Here is a 19286-nt window from a genome sequence, read left to right as displayed (position 1 = left end):
CAGCAGGCCAAGCAGCATCAGAGGAGCAGGAAAGCTGTCATTTCGGGCCTAGAAGAAGGGTCTACGCCTGAAACATCAGCTTTCCTGCTCCTCTGATGCTGCTTGGCCTGCTGTGTTCATCCAGCTCTACACCTTGTTATCTCAGATTCTCCAGCATCTGCAGTTCCTACTATCTCTGATGTTATTCAACATGGTCCACATAAATTTTGACCAATGGGCTTGCACTCCTTTCAAATATCCTTGGTATCATATGGCACAAGTTAATTTTTTAAAGCTTTGTATAGATATAGTATGCAACACATGCAACATTCTTACATTCACCTTACTTCCTTTAAATGCATGCCTAAGTAAGACCTTGTAAAGAAATTGTTAAAAACAATAGAAAGCAACATTGCACATCGCAGTCAGTGCACATGCAATCAATAGTCCCTGTACATCACACCCACTAACTATAGGCCCTGACATCCTGGGTCTCTGGCAATTCAATCATATTTGTGCCTAGCATTTTTTTTATTGGTTTATCAAATTTTGTAGCATATAAATTTCGAAATGATTGCTCATGGTGCTTACATAAAAGCAAAATGCCGCAGATGCGGAAATTCAAAATAAAAACAAAACTCAACTGGTCTGGCAGCATCTGTGGAGACAGAAACAGAGTTAACGTTTCAAATCCACCATGACTTTTCTTTGAAATGGAATTCTGAAGAAGAATCATACCAGGCTCAAAATGGGAATCCTGCAGATTCAGGTCCCAGATTCATGTAATCTGATAACACTATAACATAGCTCCTTGAACACATGCTCATCAGCTAGTCATAATGTAAAGGTACAGAAATTTGGAACTTTCACTCCCAAGGCTGGGGATCAACTGAAGATGTCAATACTGAGACAAATAGTTTTTTTTTAGGTAAGGATTTTAAGGTTGGGGAACAAACTCAGGTAAACAAAGTTAAGATACAGAACACCATGAACTGGCTGAGTAACAGAACAGGTTTGGAGGTGCTCCTGTCCTCATGTCCCAGAGACAGAGTGAATTGGCCAAAGCAGCTTGATGAAAACCCTGTCATTAAACTGGAGAATGTTCAGAAAAGATTTACCAGGATGTTGCCAGGAAATGGAGGGTTTGAGATATAAAAACAGACTGGGACTTTTCCTACTGGAGCGTAAGAAGTTGAGGAGTGACATTATTGAGGTTTATAAAATCATGAGGGACAAGATAAGGCGAATGGCAAGGCTCTTTTCTCTAGGGTGGGGGAGTTCAAAACTAGGGGGCATATTTTTAAGGTGAGAGGAGAAAGATTTAAAAAGGACACGAGGGGCAACTTTTTTACATAGAGAGTTGGTCGTGTGTGGAATGAGCTGCCAGAGAAAGTGGCGGATGCGGGTACAGTTAAAACATTTAAAAGACATTTAGATAAGTTCATGCATAGAAAGTTGTGGAGGGATATGGGCCAAGCACAGGTAGGTGGGACTAGTTTAGTTTGGGAACATTGTCAGCGTGGAATGGTTGGACTGAAGGGTCTGTTTCTGTGCTGTATGACTTTATGACTCCAATGTCAATCTTGGAAGTCACTTCCTTGGCTAATCAATAGCTTGTGCTGCCATGGGTAACAAGCTGCCCTTTCTGGGCAGAGAGAGAGATGTTCTATCTGGGCAGAGCAAGGTTGTCCTTAATATGTGAAAGTCTTCCAACATGCAAGCCATCTGAAAAGAGGAAGCAACAAAATAAGGGCATCAGAGTAGATTCAAAATGGATTGGAAATGACTATGAGTCAAACTGTTCTGACACAAAATATTCATATAAGATTAGGCGAAACATCATCCTTGAGCAACACTGAAATGTGTGGTATTTGAAAATTAACTGATTGTGTGGGCTCAGTGTTTGGTCTCATTTTAATAATCCAATCTCTATTCAATTTGCTCAGATGAAAAATCATCCTTCTCATTGTTATTTAACAGTTAGTGCACTCATCATCCAAAGGAATGATTCTTTGGCTGCAAAGAAGGAAAACGGTTGGGAAAGTGGGGTGGGGCATAGCCTTTACGTTGGGAGGAAAATCAGACAACACTTTGTGTTGAGTGGACCAATGCGCTTCCTCCTGATTACTCTGCTTGGAAACAGCTATGGGTGTGTTATGTCAATTACTTCTGCTACATTAGTGCCTTTATTGAAAAGCGTAGTAGCCAGGGGCTCTTCAATTGTAACAGCATCCACAGACAATATCAGAAAAATGTCACATCAGATAAAACATTATTACTGTGATCCTTGACAGCATCTGACACTGATTTCCACATTTGTCACAAAACAAGCTGATGGTCCGTCTCAGTAATTCACATCAGACCATCAAGCAGCATAAAATAAACTCACACTTGAACTCATATTCTTTCTAATTTCATGCATCAACAACAAATCCAGATTTATTAATATATATATCCATCTTTAGACTTAATCTTGTCCATTTCCCCAAGCATCATATACATTCTAATTGTCTGAACTGTTCAATATCTTTGACTTGCAAAGAATAACATAAGAACAAATAAACAGCAGTCCTTTGTTGCAGAAACAAAAGAATAATTTGGTCTTTTATGTGAAATCATTGAGGGTTCCATAGCCAAAAGGAAAAGGAAACTCTCAACAAATATGAGAATTTAATCCTTAAAAAGTGGAAAATCAGAACCAGCATCTAGGAATGAATCCAGCTGAATATGGAAGATACAATTTCTCACAGGTGACTGTCAAAATAATGGTGAGGGTAATAGAGTTTACATTGATATTTAAAAGCAGAGGAACTTCAGACAGTTGTGTAGTTACACACCAAACCCCAATGTTAATTATTTCAGTTGTACTGCTTTGCTGTTAGCATAGTGAAACGAAATCCTGCTGCCTGTTTCACCTTTGAAGTTCACTGAACAGAGCAATAAGTTCCTGAAACAAGCCATTAAAAATTTATTTCAGTCTTAGTGCCCTTTGTGCAAGAGCTAACTAACCACAGAGATAATTCGATGACCTACTGCAACAAGTCATGGTCCAATACATTATTCAGACCAGTGACAACATGAGCCAATGGAATCAGTAAATGAGCTGTAAACAGTCCTCCTTCCGATATTCTTCATGTCAGACAGGCCACTTGAGCAACTGAGTACCTAAAACGAGGTATGATTTCACCACAGAAACTGATCGGCTGAAGGATAAATGAAGGACATATCAATATTTACCATAGGTAGTAGGAACTGCCGATGCTGGAGTCTGAGATAACAGGATGGAGCTGGAGGAACACAGCAGGCCAGGCAGCATCAGAGGCGTTTCGGGTCTGGACCCTTCTTCAGAAATGGGGAAGGGGAAGGGGGCTCTGAAATAAATAGAGAGAGGGGGAGACAATGATGGAAGGCGGATAAAGGAGCAGATAGGTGGAGAGAAGACGGACAGGTCAAGGAGGCGGGGATGAAGGGGGGTTGCTGGTCTTGGGGATGATGTCAGGGGTGGGGAGATTTTGAAGCTAGTAAAGTCCACATTGAGACCATTGGGTTGTAGGATTCCAAGGCGGAATATGAGGTGCTGTTCCTCCAGTTTCCGGGTGGCATCGTTGTGACACTGGAGGAGGCCCAGGATGGACATGTCATCCAGGGAGTGGGAGGGGGAGTTGAAGTGGTTTGCGACTGGGAGATGTAATCGTTTGTCGCGAACCGAGCGTAGGTGCTCCACAAAGCGGTCTCCGAGCCTCCGCTTGGCCAGGACTCCATGTGCACTTCACAGATACCAGGGAGGTCACTAGCAGAAGCCTGACAACCAGCGTGCCTTCTTAGTATGTGTAGCAATTTGCAGAAGGTAAATATGTTCCCCATTTAAAAAGCACATCTGTCATTTGCAAAAAATGCCCCATCATCACCTTCTTGCCTGTAAGTGAACTGTGTGGGTTCAAGTCTCACTCCTGAGACCATACCACCAAATCCAGGCTAATACTGCACTGCAGTACTAAGGGAGAGCTGCAGTGTCAAAGGTGCTCTTTCAAGCCTGAGTTATACCAAAACCTTCCTCTGGCATCCCCAGCACGACTTGACTTCAAAGCTAAGCAGGAGCATTCTCCCAGGTGTTCTGACCAATATTTATCCAACAACCAAGAGCTTGTCTGGTCATCATAGTGTTGCTATTTGTGGGACACTCCAGTGTGCAAAGTAATTGATGAGTTTCCTATATTACAACACTTCAAAAGTATTTAATTATGTGCGCATCCTGAGGTCATGAGGGCTTTTATAAAAGCAAGTCATTCTTTCTGTTGGGGTGATGTTGTTGATTGGTACCATTTAAAAAATAAAGGGATAAGGTGGGAAAGATTAGGAAAATGTGATTCGATGGGATTGTTCCAGTTGGTTAACTGGAACCGATGCAATTTCTGCATCTTTTTTACACTAATCAATGATTAGTGACAGCAAGGAAAACCATCCTGCCTGTGCCAGCTAACTGCAAGACTTACTCAGCCAGTTCCACTCTCTGCCCTTTTTCTGCAGCTCTTCTCCCTTCAAGTGCTAATCTAATTCCCCTCTGAAAGCCAGCGTTGAATGGACACCCACCGTGCATTCCAAATCATGGCTGCTCATGACATGGAATAGCTTTTCCTAATGGCACTGATGGCACTCTTTGCCAATTATCTCAAATCGTCAATAACAATAAACTAAACAGCCTCCAGTGACAAAGCTAGAGTTGGCAAACGAACCTGTGGCTTGCTAAAGTCTCCCACAGATTTCCGTCAAATGGAGAATCAAAAGAAGCATGAAATATAGTCATAGGGTCATAGAACTGTACAGCACGGAAACAGACCCTTCAGTCCAACTCGTCCATGCTGACCAAATGTCCTAAATTAACCCAGTCCCATTTGCCAGCATTCTGTCCATATCCCTCTAAACCCTTCTTATTCATATACCCATCCAGATACCTTTTAAATGTTGTAATTGTACCAGCCCCCACCACTTCCTCTGGCAGCTCATTTCACACACATCATCCTCTGCATGAAAAAGTTGCCCTTAAGTCCCTTTTAAGTCTTTCTCCTCTCACCTTAAACCTATGCCCTCTAGTTTTGAACTCCCCTACTCTGGGGAAAAGACCTTGCCTATTCACCCTATCCATGTCCCTCCTGATTGTATAAACCTCTGTAAGGTCACCCCTCAACCTCCAAAGCTCCAGAGAAAAAAGCCCCAGCCTATTCAGCCTCTCCCTATAGCTCAACAAAAGGATAAGAAAGAAATGTGTCAGGTTATCTGACCCTAAAGAGAAATCTAATTAAAAAGTATGTTCTAAGTAAGACACTGAGCTTTCTTAAAATTCCATAGCACAGTTAGCAACATAAATTATAAAGATACATAACTACAACATTCAACCTGTGTTTGTATCACATTTAACACAAAATAATCATCCCAAGGTGATTTACAGAAGGATTATACAGGAAAAGATAACAGCGAGGTATTTAGGAAGATATTAGAGCAGATGATTAAAAGCTTGGTCAAAGAGTTAAATTTAAGGATCGTCTTAAAGGAGAAAAGTGAGGTACAGGAAGAGAGGCAAAGGTCTAAGGAGGTTACTCCAGAGATTAGAGCCTGGGCAGGATCATCTAGTGATGCAGTGATTAAAATTCAGGGTGCTCCAGAGAGAATTACTGGTGTGCAGATATCTCAGAGGGTCATGACAATTAGGGGCGATTAAAGACAAGGAGAGGTGAGGCCATGGAGGGATTGAAAAACCAACATGAATATTTTAAAATCAAGCAATTACTTTACCAGGACAACAATGCATTCCATGGAAATGTGTTTTGTAACGTGGGATTAGGCACTCAAAGCACAAGTTCCCTCTGAAAAACACCACAGATGCTACTATTGAGTTAACTATAGCAAACAGGATTAGCCTTGTACAGATATCAACGGTATCACAGTGATACTTCATTAATCATTGAGATTTTTAGCTGCAAAACAGCTAATCATCTGACTGCATACATGTTTAATGCACCTTGTATAATGTATAATAAATGGAATAGTATGAATCAAGTCAGGAGAAGGGATTTTATTTAAATAGACCATGGCAGCAGACCCACTTTATTGGCAATGTGCATGCTGGAGTATTATTTAATCAGATACATTTGATCACATCTGTTTGTTAAGCAGGCACTGGGGTTCCCCCAATACTTCTGGCCTTCTCAGAGGTGAGCATGGTCTCTCCATTGAAGGTTTTATGATGAATTCTTTTTGTATGTCCACAGCCTCATTAACACCACAGAGCATCCCATAACTTACAGGACAATTATCAAAGAAAATTTGACATCGAGTCACAGAAAGTGCTATTAGGGCAGGTGACTAAAGCTTTGGACAAAGAGGTTGGAGTGAAGCAACAATTGGTTTGCTGTCGTATAGTCACCACTTTAGAAGATACTGCCGCACATAGATTTCAGAGGTCCATGAAGCAGCAAGAAAAATTCGAGGGAACATTGGATTTGAGGAGCAGTTTAAAGGAGAGAGATAGGGGGAAAGGAGGTAGGGAATAGGTGGGAATGTTGAGTTATCCAAGACCTCATCAAATGGCACAGCAGGTTCCAAGGGCTTCCTCCTGCTCCTAATTTGTACGCTCAGAGTGAGGCAGAAAGGTTCAGGGAGGGAATTCAAGAAGTTAGGATTTCCAAAGCCAATGATGGAGTGATGAAATCTTTGAATTGTGCAAGACACCAAAAGTAAAACGGTGCAGAAATTTTGGAGAATTGTGGAGCTGGAAAAGGTTACAAAGATAGTGAAGCCATGGAAGGATTTCAAGATACATAAGAATTTTAAAATTGAGGCACATCCTGAGAATGTGGAGCAGTGAATGAGACAAGGATATAATTTGGATCTAGGCACTCGAATTTCGGATGAGCTGAAGTTCATAGACAACCCAAGGTAGAAGGACAGACAGCAGAGCATTGGAAAAAAAATCAGGTCCATAAGTAACAAAGCATAGGTGAAGTTACCACAGACCTACCAGACCATAGGGCTCCTCTCTCATTACAGAAACTGCAGGTGGTTTAACCTGAGGTTCACCTTGCTTCAGGCAAAATGACAGACTGAGAGATGGGACATTTATGGTAACCTCAGCCAACACTGTTGGCCTGTGGATCACAAATCAGCCAACTGAGCTAACTGACCTCCCCCCAAAAAATGGCATGGGTGAGCACTACAGTTACAGATAAACTGGAAAGGTGGGCAATATCTTGGAGTTAGCCTTGGTGATGAGGTCAGACACTCAGTTTGTAGTCAAATAAAATGCCATTATCTGGTAAAGATTCATAAAGTTGCCTACGATAGGGCTGAGTGGTTGCTAGAGAACAGAATTGCTGAAAGGGGCAGGAGTCAATGGCTTCGGTCTCTTCAACTTATAATTGGAGGAAATTTTTGCTCATCAAATGCTGAATATGGGACAATGATTCTGATAATTCAGAGACATGGACAGGTCAAGAGAGGTGGCCTGATCTAAAGGGGAGTGCATAGTTACAGGAAGCAGGTGGGAATGTGGATTTTTGGTCACAATCAGATTAGACATGACATTATTAAATGGCAGAGCAAGCTCAAGGGCTAAAGGGGCTACCTCTGCTCCTATTTCTTATGATCTAATGACGTAGTACAGGAGGTTGCGAATACATTTGTGCAAACGGACATTACATTTTCCCCCACATAACGGTCAGAAATTGGTCAGAAATTGGAGGGTCCAAAGATTGATTCTTTGGGGGGTCCACAGGCTACATTGCAGGGACAGGAAGAGAAGCCATTGCTAATAATTCCTTGGTTGCGATTGGAAAGATAAAGATGGAACAAAGCGCACGGAGTCCTGTACAGCAGACAACAAGAGACAGAAAATAAAGCAGTGTACGAAACAGAATCTTAAAGCATTCTGGCAGTGTGAAGATTGGGAATGGGAGGCCAGATTTAAATCAGTAATGGAGGCATATGACTGCAAAATCACATCACACAACCGTCTACGACTTTATATTTGATCCTGTCTATTGACTTCACCACAGGACACAAAACATGATTTCTTCAAGGTTCTTCTGTTTCTCTGCATCCTCCGTGAAACAAATCTCTGATCCTTTATTAAATACAGTACTGGGAAGTCCCAGGCCATGATGTTCAGATGATGATACTTCTAAGTGAATCTGGGATCAGCACCACAAGTGACCCACCTCTGTAGAAGAGCAACTGCAATTTGGGGAGAACTGGAACTCCAGGACAGCACAAGCAAGGTGATAGAATGATGTCAGTCTATCATGTGAGCATATTCCTCATTGGTTACCTTACAGCTTGCTATATCTAGCAACACTGATCCTCGCACAGTTTACTTGAGATCACATGATGTACTTTTGATCCCAGCTGGAGCGCATTTGAAGACGAGTTGATTGTAATGGGTATAGGCAGTCCAGTCAAGCTTAGTCCTGCCCCTGATGTCTCCAGAAGGGGTGACGGGGATTCACTGTGCAACAGCTCTGAGCTTAAAGCCTTTGCACAAACCAGAGATTTGAGTGTGATCTGAATGTGTAGCTCTGTGCACTTATTCCTGAAGCCACTGACATTAATTTCCCAATGCAGGGAACATTCGAGTGATTATATTGTGTTAGCTTTGGCTCAATGCTCTTGCCTCCAAGCTGGAAAGTTTTTAGTATCAAGCCCAACACTGCAGTACTGAAGGAATGCCTCATTGTTGGATGTGCTGTCTTTCTGATGTGATGTAAATCCAAGGTCTTGCCTACCTTCTCAGATGATGTAAAAGATTCTACCCATCCCTGCACTATGACGAAGAAGGTTCATGGACCTCTCCGCAGTGTCCTGGTAATTCCCTATCCTTCAACCAACAGAACTAAAAACCATTAGATCAGATATTTATTGCTGTTAATGGGAATTTGCTATGCACAAATTGGTCGGACTTGCTTTCACAATTAAGGGCAGGGCTTATACAATTAATGATAGGACCCTGGGTAGTGTTGTAGAACAGAGAGACCTAAGGGTTCAGATACATAATTCTTTGAAATTTGTATCACAGATAGACAGGGTGGTTAGGAAGGTGTTTGGCATGCTTGCCTTCATTGCTCAGACCTTTGAGTACAGGAGTTGGGACATCACATTGAGGTTGTACAGGATGTTGGTAAGGCCTCTTCTGCAGTACTCTGTGCAGTTCTGCGTGCCTTATATAAGAAGGGTATTATTAAACTGGAGAGGGTTCAGAAGAGATTTACCCAGATGGTGCCAGGAATAGAGGGTTTGAGTTATAAAAATAGGCTGGATAGTTTGGGGTTTTTTTCACTGAAGTATAGGAAGTTGAGGATTGACCTCATAGAGGTTTATAAAATCATGACGGGCACAGATAAGGTGAATTGGAAAGGTCTTTTCCCTAAGGTGGTGGAGTTCAAAACCAGGGGGCATACTTTTACGGAAAGAGGAGGATGTACAAAAAAGTTGCCCCTCATGTCCTTTTTAAATCTGAGAGTGGTTAGTGTGTGGAATGAACTGCCAGAGGAAGTGGTGGATGCCAGGTACACTTACAACATTTAAAAGACATTTGGATAAGTACATGAATAAGAAAGGTTTGGAGGGATAATGGGCCAAATGCACGCAGGTGGGACTAGTTTAGTTTGGGAACATGGTTGACATCGGCTAGCTGCTCCGAACAATCTGTTTCCATGCTGTATGACTCTATGAGTATGACTGTGATTGCTTTGTTGCCTTTGAGCTTGCCTTGAGGCTGTGAGTGACATTGCATTAATGCAAGATCTTCCAATCTTTAAAACCCACATAAGATGTGCCATTATTGACAGGACTTCTACCCTGTCACCACCAAGCCTCTATCTTGGAACTGATGATTCGAGGCGAGATATAAAGCAATCGCACAAGGCAATCAGAAAGCATGCACTACTCCAGCTCTCCTTGTTGTGAAGGCAGCTTTCATTAAATACATCATCACTCTTTCTAAAATTATTTTTCTTTTTGTTGTGTAAGCGCCCACAGCAATATCCAAAGCCAGTTATCTGCCAAGGCTGGCTCTCATGGAAATATTTTAAAAACACATCAAATCAAAAGATTAGCATCACTTTTAATATCTCACAACTTCACAAATGTAATTTGTGAGATAGGGAAACTAAGCTTTTCAATTTAAAAGCATTTATTTCATAATTGTTACTGTGTGCATCAGATAACCGAAAGACTACTGTAAGGTTTTAACATATTTATGGATGTACATCAGATATGATGATGCATTGACTACTTGTCTTTCAACTTCAATACTTCACACATAGTTAGGACTTTGCCCTTTACAAATATTTAACCAAAAACCAGAAGAGTTTCACAGTTTCCAAATGGCTCATTTGCAATGGGATATTCAGATAGACATTTTCACTCCACACTGTGCTAAACTGTACAGTTTAGCTAGAGCTCCTTCATGCAAAAGTTGGATGGGGAAAAGGGAGAAATAAAGATCAGATAAGGTTCAAAATTATGAGTGAAAGAGTAGATAGGGAGAAACCACATCCACACAGGCAGGAAGGGCCAGTAACCAGAGGATTCTGATTGAAGATACTTGGCAAAAAAAAAATGCTGGGAGAAGAATCACAGAAATGTTGCATTGTAGGAGTCATCACTAAGGTTAGCTTTTTCTCAACGAGAGATCACATTATTTACTTGTGATCCCAGCTGGAATGCAATTGGAGAGTAGTTGATTGTATTGGCTATGGGGCAGTTCAGTCAATCTTAGTCCTGCCCCTAATGCCCCCAGAGGAGGGGGTGACAGGAATTCACTAGAGGGCAGCCCTGAACTTAAAGCCTCCGCACAAACCCAAGATCTGAATGTGATCTGAATGTGTGGCTCTGAGCACTTATTCCTGAAGGCTCCATGACAAGACAACTCCGATTCTTAGCCAGATATTTGTGCACATGTGAATGTGTCAAAAAATATTCCTGAAATTAGCAAAGCTGGTCCAACACACCAATGCTGGCTCTCTGTAAGAACAACTCAACTAGTCCTGCTCCTTAATCTTTTCCCTGTAACCCTAGAAAATTTCTCCCTTCACATATTATCCAACTCCTTTTTGAAAGCCATAATTAAAATTGCCTCTACTACACTCTTAAGCAGCTCATTCCAGATCCTAACCAGGCGCTGGGTAAAAAGGTTTTCCTTGTCATCATATTAAGAAAAATGTTTAAAACCTCAGCAAGTTATGAGGGTCTGGAACACACTGCCTGAAAGAGCCGTGGAGGCAAATTCAACCATAACTTTCAAACGGAAATTGAATATGTCGTTAGAAAGGAAACATTTGAAGGGCTTAGGGAAAAGGGCTGAGGACTGCAAGAGCTACATGGGCCGAATGGCCTCCTCTATCCAACATTGCTTATAGTTGACACTTCTTGCTGTATTTTTGAGTGATGATACTTCAAAGTTTAGATGTTGGTAACAGCAGTCAGTAATGATCAACTGCATGGTAGATACCACAGTGGGCAAAGGAAACCACAAACAGACCCAAGCACCACAAGTAAAATAGATGCAACAAGCTAAGTAAATGTAAGAACAGCAGTAGAATAGTACAGGACAGGTACAGAAAGGGTTGTTCCACAGTTTGACACTGGTTCTATCTCCCAGTACCTTGTATATATTATTAAAGGATTAGTCTTCATCATTCCAGCTGTGCTCTGGCAATGGGCCAGCTCACCAATTGCTAATGCTGACTCTACATAATGAAAAATAAAAGACGTTTTCATTTCATAGATAATCCAGCTGGGACTGCATGTAAATCTAAGGAAGGAAAGAAAGCTTTTATCCCAACTTCCAGTCTGTAATTCCAGAAATATGGACTGGGTCATATAATCAGCTTTGCAGACTTCAGGAATATTTTTTCATGCCTTCACACATCTGTCTCAAGATCAGAATCTTCATTTCACAGTCTCTTCAGGAATAAGTGCACAGAGCCACACATTCAGATCACATTCATAATCTCTGGTTTGTGCAGAGGCTTTCAGTTCAGCCCCTTCGCTGCAGACATCAGGGACAGGCCTAAGCTTGACCAAACTGCCCCATACCCATTGCAATCAACTCGTCTCTGAATGCACTCCAACAGGGATCCGAAGGACATAATGTGTTTGCAAGGTTCAAGGTTTAGTGATGACTGTCCATTAAGTCATTGTCTCTGGGGCTGGGCAGCTGGAGGTGAAGAGGTCTTGAGACTTCGGAACCTGAAGAATCTAAAGAATCAAAATTGCACAGCAGAGTGGGTTTTACCAAAATTAATTTGTGATGAAATGTCGGAGTTTAAAACAGGTTAATCATTCCCAATCCCAACAGGAAATTCCCAATTGCCTTGAAACCCCATCACAATATGGCAATTGCAAATAAAAGTCCTACACCAGCAGACACATTTCCATGTGTATATACTGAACTTGATGGAACTATCTGAACTCAGTAGTGTTGATGCTTTGCATAATCTTAATATGAGAGTGTTTTTACTGTTATAATTATGTGGATTATAAGATTATTACATTCTAGGACTGTGTCTTTAAATTTAGGGCAAATGAAGGAGGTCATGTGACCTGTTTTGAAATCTGTATGTCAGGCAGTTTGATGGTTAGAGATCAAAAGAAGGCTTAGATTGTTCTTTGGAGAAGATGGTACAAGGTATTTACACTTGGAGACAGTAGCAGCAGTTCTGAGTTCACAACATGTAGACCATGAGGCTCCCAACGTCTCCAAAAGGTGTGGAGGAAATCAGGTTGTGAACAGTCCATTCACTTCTGAAGTGCAAGAAAGTTGCGGTCATGAATCCCATTTCTACATGAATGTGAGTCTAATGCGTTTGACGGTGCCACGGGGAAGAGGACAGTGAAAGCCATTTTTGAGATCAGATCGCAGACTTCCTAATAGGTCCATGACCCTCACAGATAGACAGAGGTTCTATGCACTTAGCAAAAAGAAAAGTGTTTTTTCTTTGAGAGCTACCATAGCTGGATGCAGGAGGGCAAGTGTCTCTATTCAATGGGATGTATCCTACAGTTTCAAGGGATTGTTCTGACATGGCCATGAGGAAGAAGCATCATTCCAACAGGTGGTGATGTTTTCAGAAACTTAGCCAGGAGCTAATGCAACCATGGAACAGGGCTGAGGGTTGAATCGCCTGCTCCTACCCATTTCTCAAGACTTTCAGCATTTGAACATTAATATCCCCATCAGTCATTTTGAAGCTTAGACATTTACAACTGAATCACAGAATACATCAGGGATTTGCTACACCAGAAATAAATCATTTAAACTCAAATCAGAAGCTGTTCTGAAACCAAATCTCACTGAACCTTCATTTATTTGCTCTGAAATTTTATGCTTGCTTCATGGATTTTTCTGAACTGTTCCTGTGGAGAATCTTCCAAATGTTAGCAAGTTTGCAATCTTTGTTAATTCAAAGCATTCATGCTGAACTGCAATCTAGGTTTATTGCACACAAAATTAAAATTATTACTTTTCCCAAGGAGCTTTCATAGAATGTGAAAGGCAGTTTGCTGTGGTCAACAATTTGTTAATAGCCAACAATTTCATCCTTCAACCAGCAGTACTCTCTCCTTCTCCCAGGAGCTCAGAGAGCAATCACACTATGTGGTGGGGCACTGAAATCAACAAATCCCAGCTTTGATTCCCTGGTTCATGCTAAGTAAACTGATATCAGCAGGGGTGCTAATTGATCTGTACAGTCCTAGGGTCTAACTGGAAAGCTGATGTTGGGGTGGAGTGGGGTTGGGGTGGAGTGGGATTGAGGTGGGAGGGTTGTATCAAACTTGGCCAAGACATTCACAATGGGAGAGAAAATGAGAAGAAGAATTGCGCGTCAAGTTTGTCAAATTGGTGAAGGAGTTAAACTGAATTTACATCAAAGAAACTGGCCATTTGGCCAAACCAATCTAAGCTGGTCAATACATATGGAAGAGAGGTATACAGGATTAGGTTGATAAGGTGGGACGAAGAGGAATGGGAGGTGTTGTATAAGGTAATGGCACTGAGAGGGTTAATTTGGAGATTGCATTAGGCTCCACTCAAGATGGTGATGTCACACGGTCATGAGTAGAGCTGAAACCATCTAGCACAAGGTCCCGATGCAGACAGACATGTCATCTCTGGTTACATCTTGTTATGTAAGACGAATTCCACTTCCCATTTAGACTCAACAGTGGTTTATCTTCCACTGCCACTAACTAGTTAGGCCCTTAGACTCAGCAATGAAAAGAAGGATTGGTGACACCACTCCACCCCCAACCACAAGCGACTAGTGGCCGGTACCATAACATACAGCACGAGGAGCATAAACAACAACATAAACTATTTGGGCCTAATGTAAATTCTATATAAATGGATGAAAGAATAATTGGTAGCACATGACTGAACTTGTGCTCTTTGCTCCCAAAGCCTGAGGCTCCCTGTTAGGAGACACGCATCTCCAAGAAATAATCCATGGTACAGAACAATAAGAAGAATCAATGCTGACTGGATATCCCCAAAAAATCCCTCCTTTACACTTCACAGGATAAAACTATTGCAGAAAAGAGTTAGAAGAGAAGCGACATGAAAACTACATGATATACTGAAGATTTTAAAAGCAAGAGAGAGGGCACAAGGCTTAACAAGCACCTTTATTGGATTCATCCTGCTTACCAGCTTTCTTAGCATATCCCTCAATCCCTGCTCTCTCTGGAATGGATCTAATTAACTCTTGAATCCATTGAGCCTCTCTGTTTCAATAATCTTTCCCAGCAATGTCTTTCATACGTCCTCTGGGTAAAAAGGTTACACTTGACTTATCTTCCAATTGCTAATTTTCTTTTATTTTGCGTTTCTATTCTTCAGAAAACCTTTGGCCGGGATGACAAGTCACCTGCATTAACTGTGCCAATTCCCCTCATAATTTCGAAATTAAAACTGATGTCTTGTACCAACAGCAGCTAGCCTGGACTTCTTCTCATAATTTAAGGCTATCATCACCAATGTTCACTTCTAGATCTCGCTCAATAATATCCTATGAATGGGCAATCAGAGATGCATGCAGTTAGCTCAGTTGGCTGGACAGGAGCTTTGTGATACACAGTAACACCAACAGGCATGGGTTCAGTTCCCATATGAGCTGGGGTTGCCATGAAGCTTCTGTCTTCTCAACCCAGCCCTTGCCTGAATCACAGTTACCCTCAGGATTAAACTAGCAACCAGACGTCTCTCTCTAATGACCCATGGACTTCTGGTACAATGGTGATTTTTCACTCTCATAACCAAACACATTCTTTATTTTAACAAGGTGTGGAGCTGGATGAACACAGCAGGCCAAACAGCATCAGAGGAGCAGGAAAGCTGATGTTTCGGGTCTAGACCCTTCTTCAGAATTCTCTATTGTGCAGCTTGGAAAAATTAAGATTTATACAAAGACAGTTCTGTATGTTACCACTTAAAAGGGAGAACTTGCAGATTTCACATCTTCAAAATGATGTGTAGCCCATGAAATACTAATTTTCCTATTCACTTATGGCATGTAGGCGTCACTGGCTTGGCCAGCATTCATTGCCCCTCCCTAGTTGCCTCTTGAGAAGGAGGTGGTGAGCTGCCCCTTGAACCACTGCATTTAAAGAAAAATAATTATAAGCCACAAAGCACTATTGAAAATGCTGTTACCTTACATCACCCTAATCACATACCCTGTCACTTGTTCTCTATTATTTATCTACATTTGTATTCAGACAATAAAATCAACTGTGAAAATGAGAAATATTTAACAATTACCTTGGGCCTCAAGAGTTATTTTCACCTGAACAGAACTGCAATAAGTATTTTGATTGAATCTGGTTTGATTTATTATTGTCACATGTACCGAGATACAGTACAGTGAAAAGTAGTGTTTGTGTGCTAACCAGACAAATCATACCTTACATACTTGCCTGGATGAGTGCAGCCCTGACAAAACTCAAAACTTGACACCACCCAGGACAAAGCAGCCCACATGACTGGCACCGTATCCACAAACATTCACTTGCCCCATCCTCGACACTCAATAGCAGCAGTGTGTGCCATTTATAAGATGCATTACAGAAATTCACCAAGGCTTCTTAAAAGCATCTTCCAAACCTATGACCGCTACTGTCTAGAAGGACAAGGGCAGCAGATACATGGGAACACCACCACCTCCAAGCCACTCACCATCCTGATTTTGAAATACATCACTTTTCCTTCAATGTTGCTGGATAAAAATCCCCAAACTCCCTCTGTTAGCACTGTGAGTCTACCTATTGTGGGTAAGAGTATTAACAAATATGGATCAATGGCAGGCAGTTGTGGTAGGGATCCACCATAATCCAACTGAATGACAGAGCAAGCATAAAGGCCTGAAAGACCTCTTCCAGGGTTCACTCTGTAAATCACTCAACAGTGCAGTACATTAATGCTCTGGTACCTTATCCAGCTCATCAGTGCTCTAATGTAAAGTTAATTCTCACCTCCCTGGTGAAAAAGATCGGTGCTTAAAAACCTATTTTTTAAAAAAAATCTCACAAATACAATTTTAATAAATGTTTTATTTAATAAATGAACGTTTATTAATTGCTGAAAGCAATCACTTAGAACAGGCATTGTATGGGATGATGTTACCATGAGCCCTATACACATGACTGTACGCATGAAAGTCAACAATGTTTCTGAAATGTGTTTGATGACTGGATATACAGGCATCGAACCATTATGAAACAGGGAGGAGGCACTGAGCCCAAAGAGTCAATGCCAGTTCTTTGTAGAACAAAACAGTTGTTGTCATTCCCCTGCCTCATCCCAATGTGACAGCTTCTCATGCACAGTAAATTATAATGTTAATCCATCATATTGTCAAGTTGATGGTAATGATCCAATAATCAATTGGCCATCACGGATTAATTAAGTCCATGGGTTAATTCATTTAAAACAGTAGAAGACTTTATAAGTTATAAAGCAGACACCAGAGCAACTGATTGACTCCTGTGTGTGTGAAGTTTGCAACTCCACTGCAGACTAGCAGGCAGTCAGAGTCACAACATTGTATACACTGCACACGGCATTCATGAAGGTGAATCCTTTTAAAGACAAGGCCCACATAAAACACGCAACAATGAAAACCTTCCCATTCCTTTTTTGATTGATTCTTGCAAAGTTTTCTTACATTCAATCACAGGATGAGGACATCACTGGCTAGGCCAAAAATAATCCCCCAATAGTAATCCCCAATAATAACCCTTGGGCCTCAGATCAAAGGTCTTCAAAACTGCCACCACGTTTTCTGGCACATTAAGATCAATGCCACAGATGGCCCACTAACAGTTGTAAATTATGTCAAGATGTTCCAGATTTTTGATTTATGACACGAAGGTTGGTGGAGTTGTGGATAGTGTGGAGGGCTGTTATAGGTTGCAACCGGACATTGACAGGATGCAGAGCTGGGCAAAGAAGTGGCAGATGGAATTCAACCCAGAAAAGTGTGAAGTGATTCATTTTGGAAGGTCGAATTTGAATGCAGAATACAGGGTTAATGGCAGGATTCTTGGCAGTGTGGAGGGACAGAGGGATCTTGGGGTCCACGTCCATCGATCCCTCAAAGTTGCTATCCAAGTTGATAGGATTGTTAAGAAGTCATATAGTGTGTTGGCTTTCATTGGCAGGGGGATTGAGTTTAAGAGCTGCAAGGTTAAGCTGCAGCTCTATAAAACCCTGGTTAGATCACACTTGGAATATTGTGTTCAGTTCTGGTTGCCTCATTATGGGAAGGATGTGGAAGCTTTTGAGGGTGCAGAGGAGATTTACCAGGATGCTGCCTGGACTAGAGGGCAGGTCTCATGAGGAAAGGTTGAGGGAGCTAGGGCTTTTCTCATTGGAGCGAAGAAGGATGAGAGGTGACTTGATAGAGGTGTACAAGATGATGAGAGGCATAGATAAAGTGGATAGCCAGGTTCTTTACACAGAGAGTGGTGGGTGTGTGGAATGCACTGCCGATGGTGGTAGTGGAGTCAGATACATTAGGGACATTTAAGCGACTCTTGGATAGGCACATGGATGATAGTAAAATGTAAGGTATGCAGGTTAGTTTGATCTTAGAGTAGGTTAATAGGTCGGCACAACATCGTGGGCCAAAGGGCCTGTACTGTTCTATGTTCTATATTCTATTTTTGAAAGGTCATGTATCTAAAAAAATGGATACAAGTTAAATGCCTCTGGACAGCCTGCATGTTATTTTTAAATTAAACATTAAATTTAATCTGGTAAATATGTCAAAGAAAACTGAAAATACATGTTAGTCTGCTGCAGTTGTTAGTGAAGGTGGTTGGAAAAATTATTGTTAAGTTTGTGAATACCCTACTTTCTTGATGTCCCATTCAGTTCTCCAAATGAGGCGAAGATCAGGTTAGCAGACTCCAGATTGCAATTGATAAAGCCAATTCTTAATTCAAAGTTGCTTGAATCATATCATTAGGTCATTTAAAGTTTTATAAAACACTTCCAACTTCACTTTGCTCTTTTGTTTACATTGCTTAATAATAATACACATAAAAAAGACAGAGTTATCAAAAGAAGGTTGTTTCGTTTCAGAATTTATAAGAGGGAGGATGCCCAAGTGAACTAAGGTTTATCTGCCTTTGGATTCTCATTTCTCACTTTCCATCATTCTCATTCCTTTTGACACATCTCCCAGACAGTTTGTGTCAGCTGTCAACATCAGCAAAATGGGGTGAGATGAAAAGAAAGAGGTCACAAGCCCAGTTACATATGAAGCTATGTTTATTTTTTGAGAACCAGTGACATCAATTTAAGTTTGATTTTTCAACAAAAATTTGATGGATCTTCCTTTCATATGAGAAAGGTTTGACAAATGTGCATGACCTACAATAGTAATAGAGGGATGTCTCAAATTCTAACACTTGTGAGAGAACTCAAACTGGATTTTCTGAGGCCCTGTAAAATTCTCATCCTAAACCTCTAAAAACCCTTACTTCTTTTTCCTCCTTCAAGGCGATGGCCTAGTGGTATTTCTGCTGACTGTCAATCCAGAAACTCAGATAATGTGGGGACACAGGTTTGAATCCCACCATGGAATTTGAATTCAATAAAAAAAAATTTGGAATTATGAGTCTAATGATGATATGAAATCATTTTTGAGTTTTCAAAAAATCCATCTGGTTCACTAATGCCTTTTAGGGAAGGAAACTGCCATCCTTAATATAAACTGAAAGAACTGCGGATGCTGTAAATCAGGAACAAAAAC

General features: G+C 41.2%; 1 protein-coding gene across 1 annotated transcript in view; it reads right to left on the bottom strand.

Annotated features, from left to right (window-relative positions):
• LOC109913024 (Down syndrome cell adhesion molecule-like protein 1 homolog) overlaps positions 1-19286 on the bottom strand; it is a 554371-nt gene that overhangs the window by 477551 nt on the left and 57534 nt on the right. Inside the window, exon 4 of the mRNA XM_048615473.1 lies at positions 18169-18172. Coding sequence (XP_048471430.1) covers positions 18169-18172 — 4 coding nt within the window. The remainder of the gene's footprint in view (positions 1-18168; positions 18173-19286) is intronic.

This window comes from Rhincodon typus, chromosome 32 (assembly GCF_021869965.1).
Source record: "Rhincodon typus isolate 14 chromosome 32, sRhiTyp1.1, whole genome shotgun sequence".
Classification (NCBI taxonomy): Eukaryota; Metazoa; Chordata; class Chondrichthyes; order Orectolobiformes; family Rhincodontidae; genus Rhincodon; species Rhincodon typus.
This window is presented reverse-complemented; position numbering and strand designations above follow the sequence as displayed.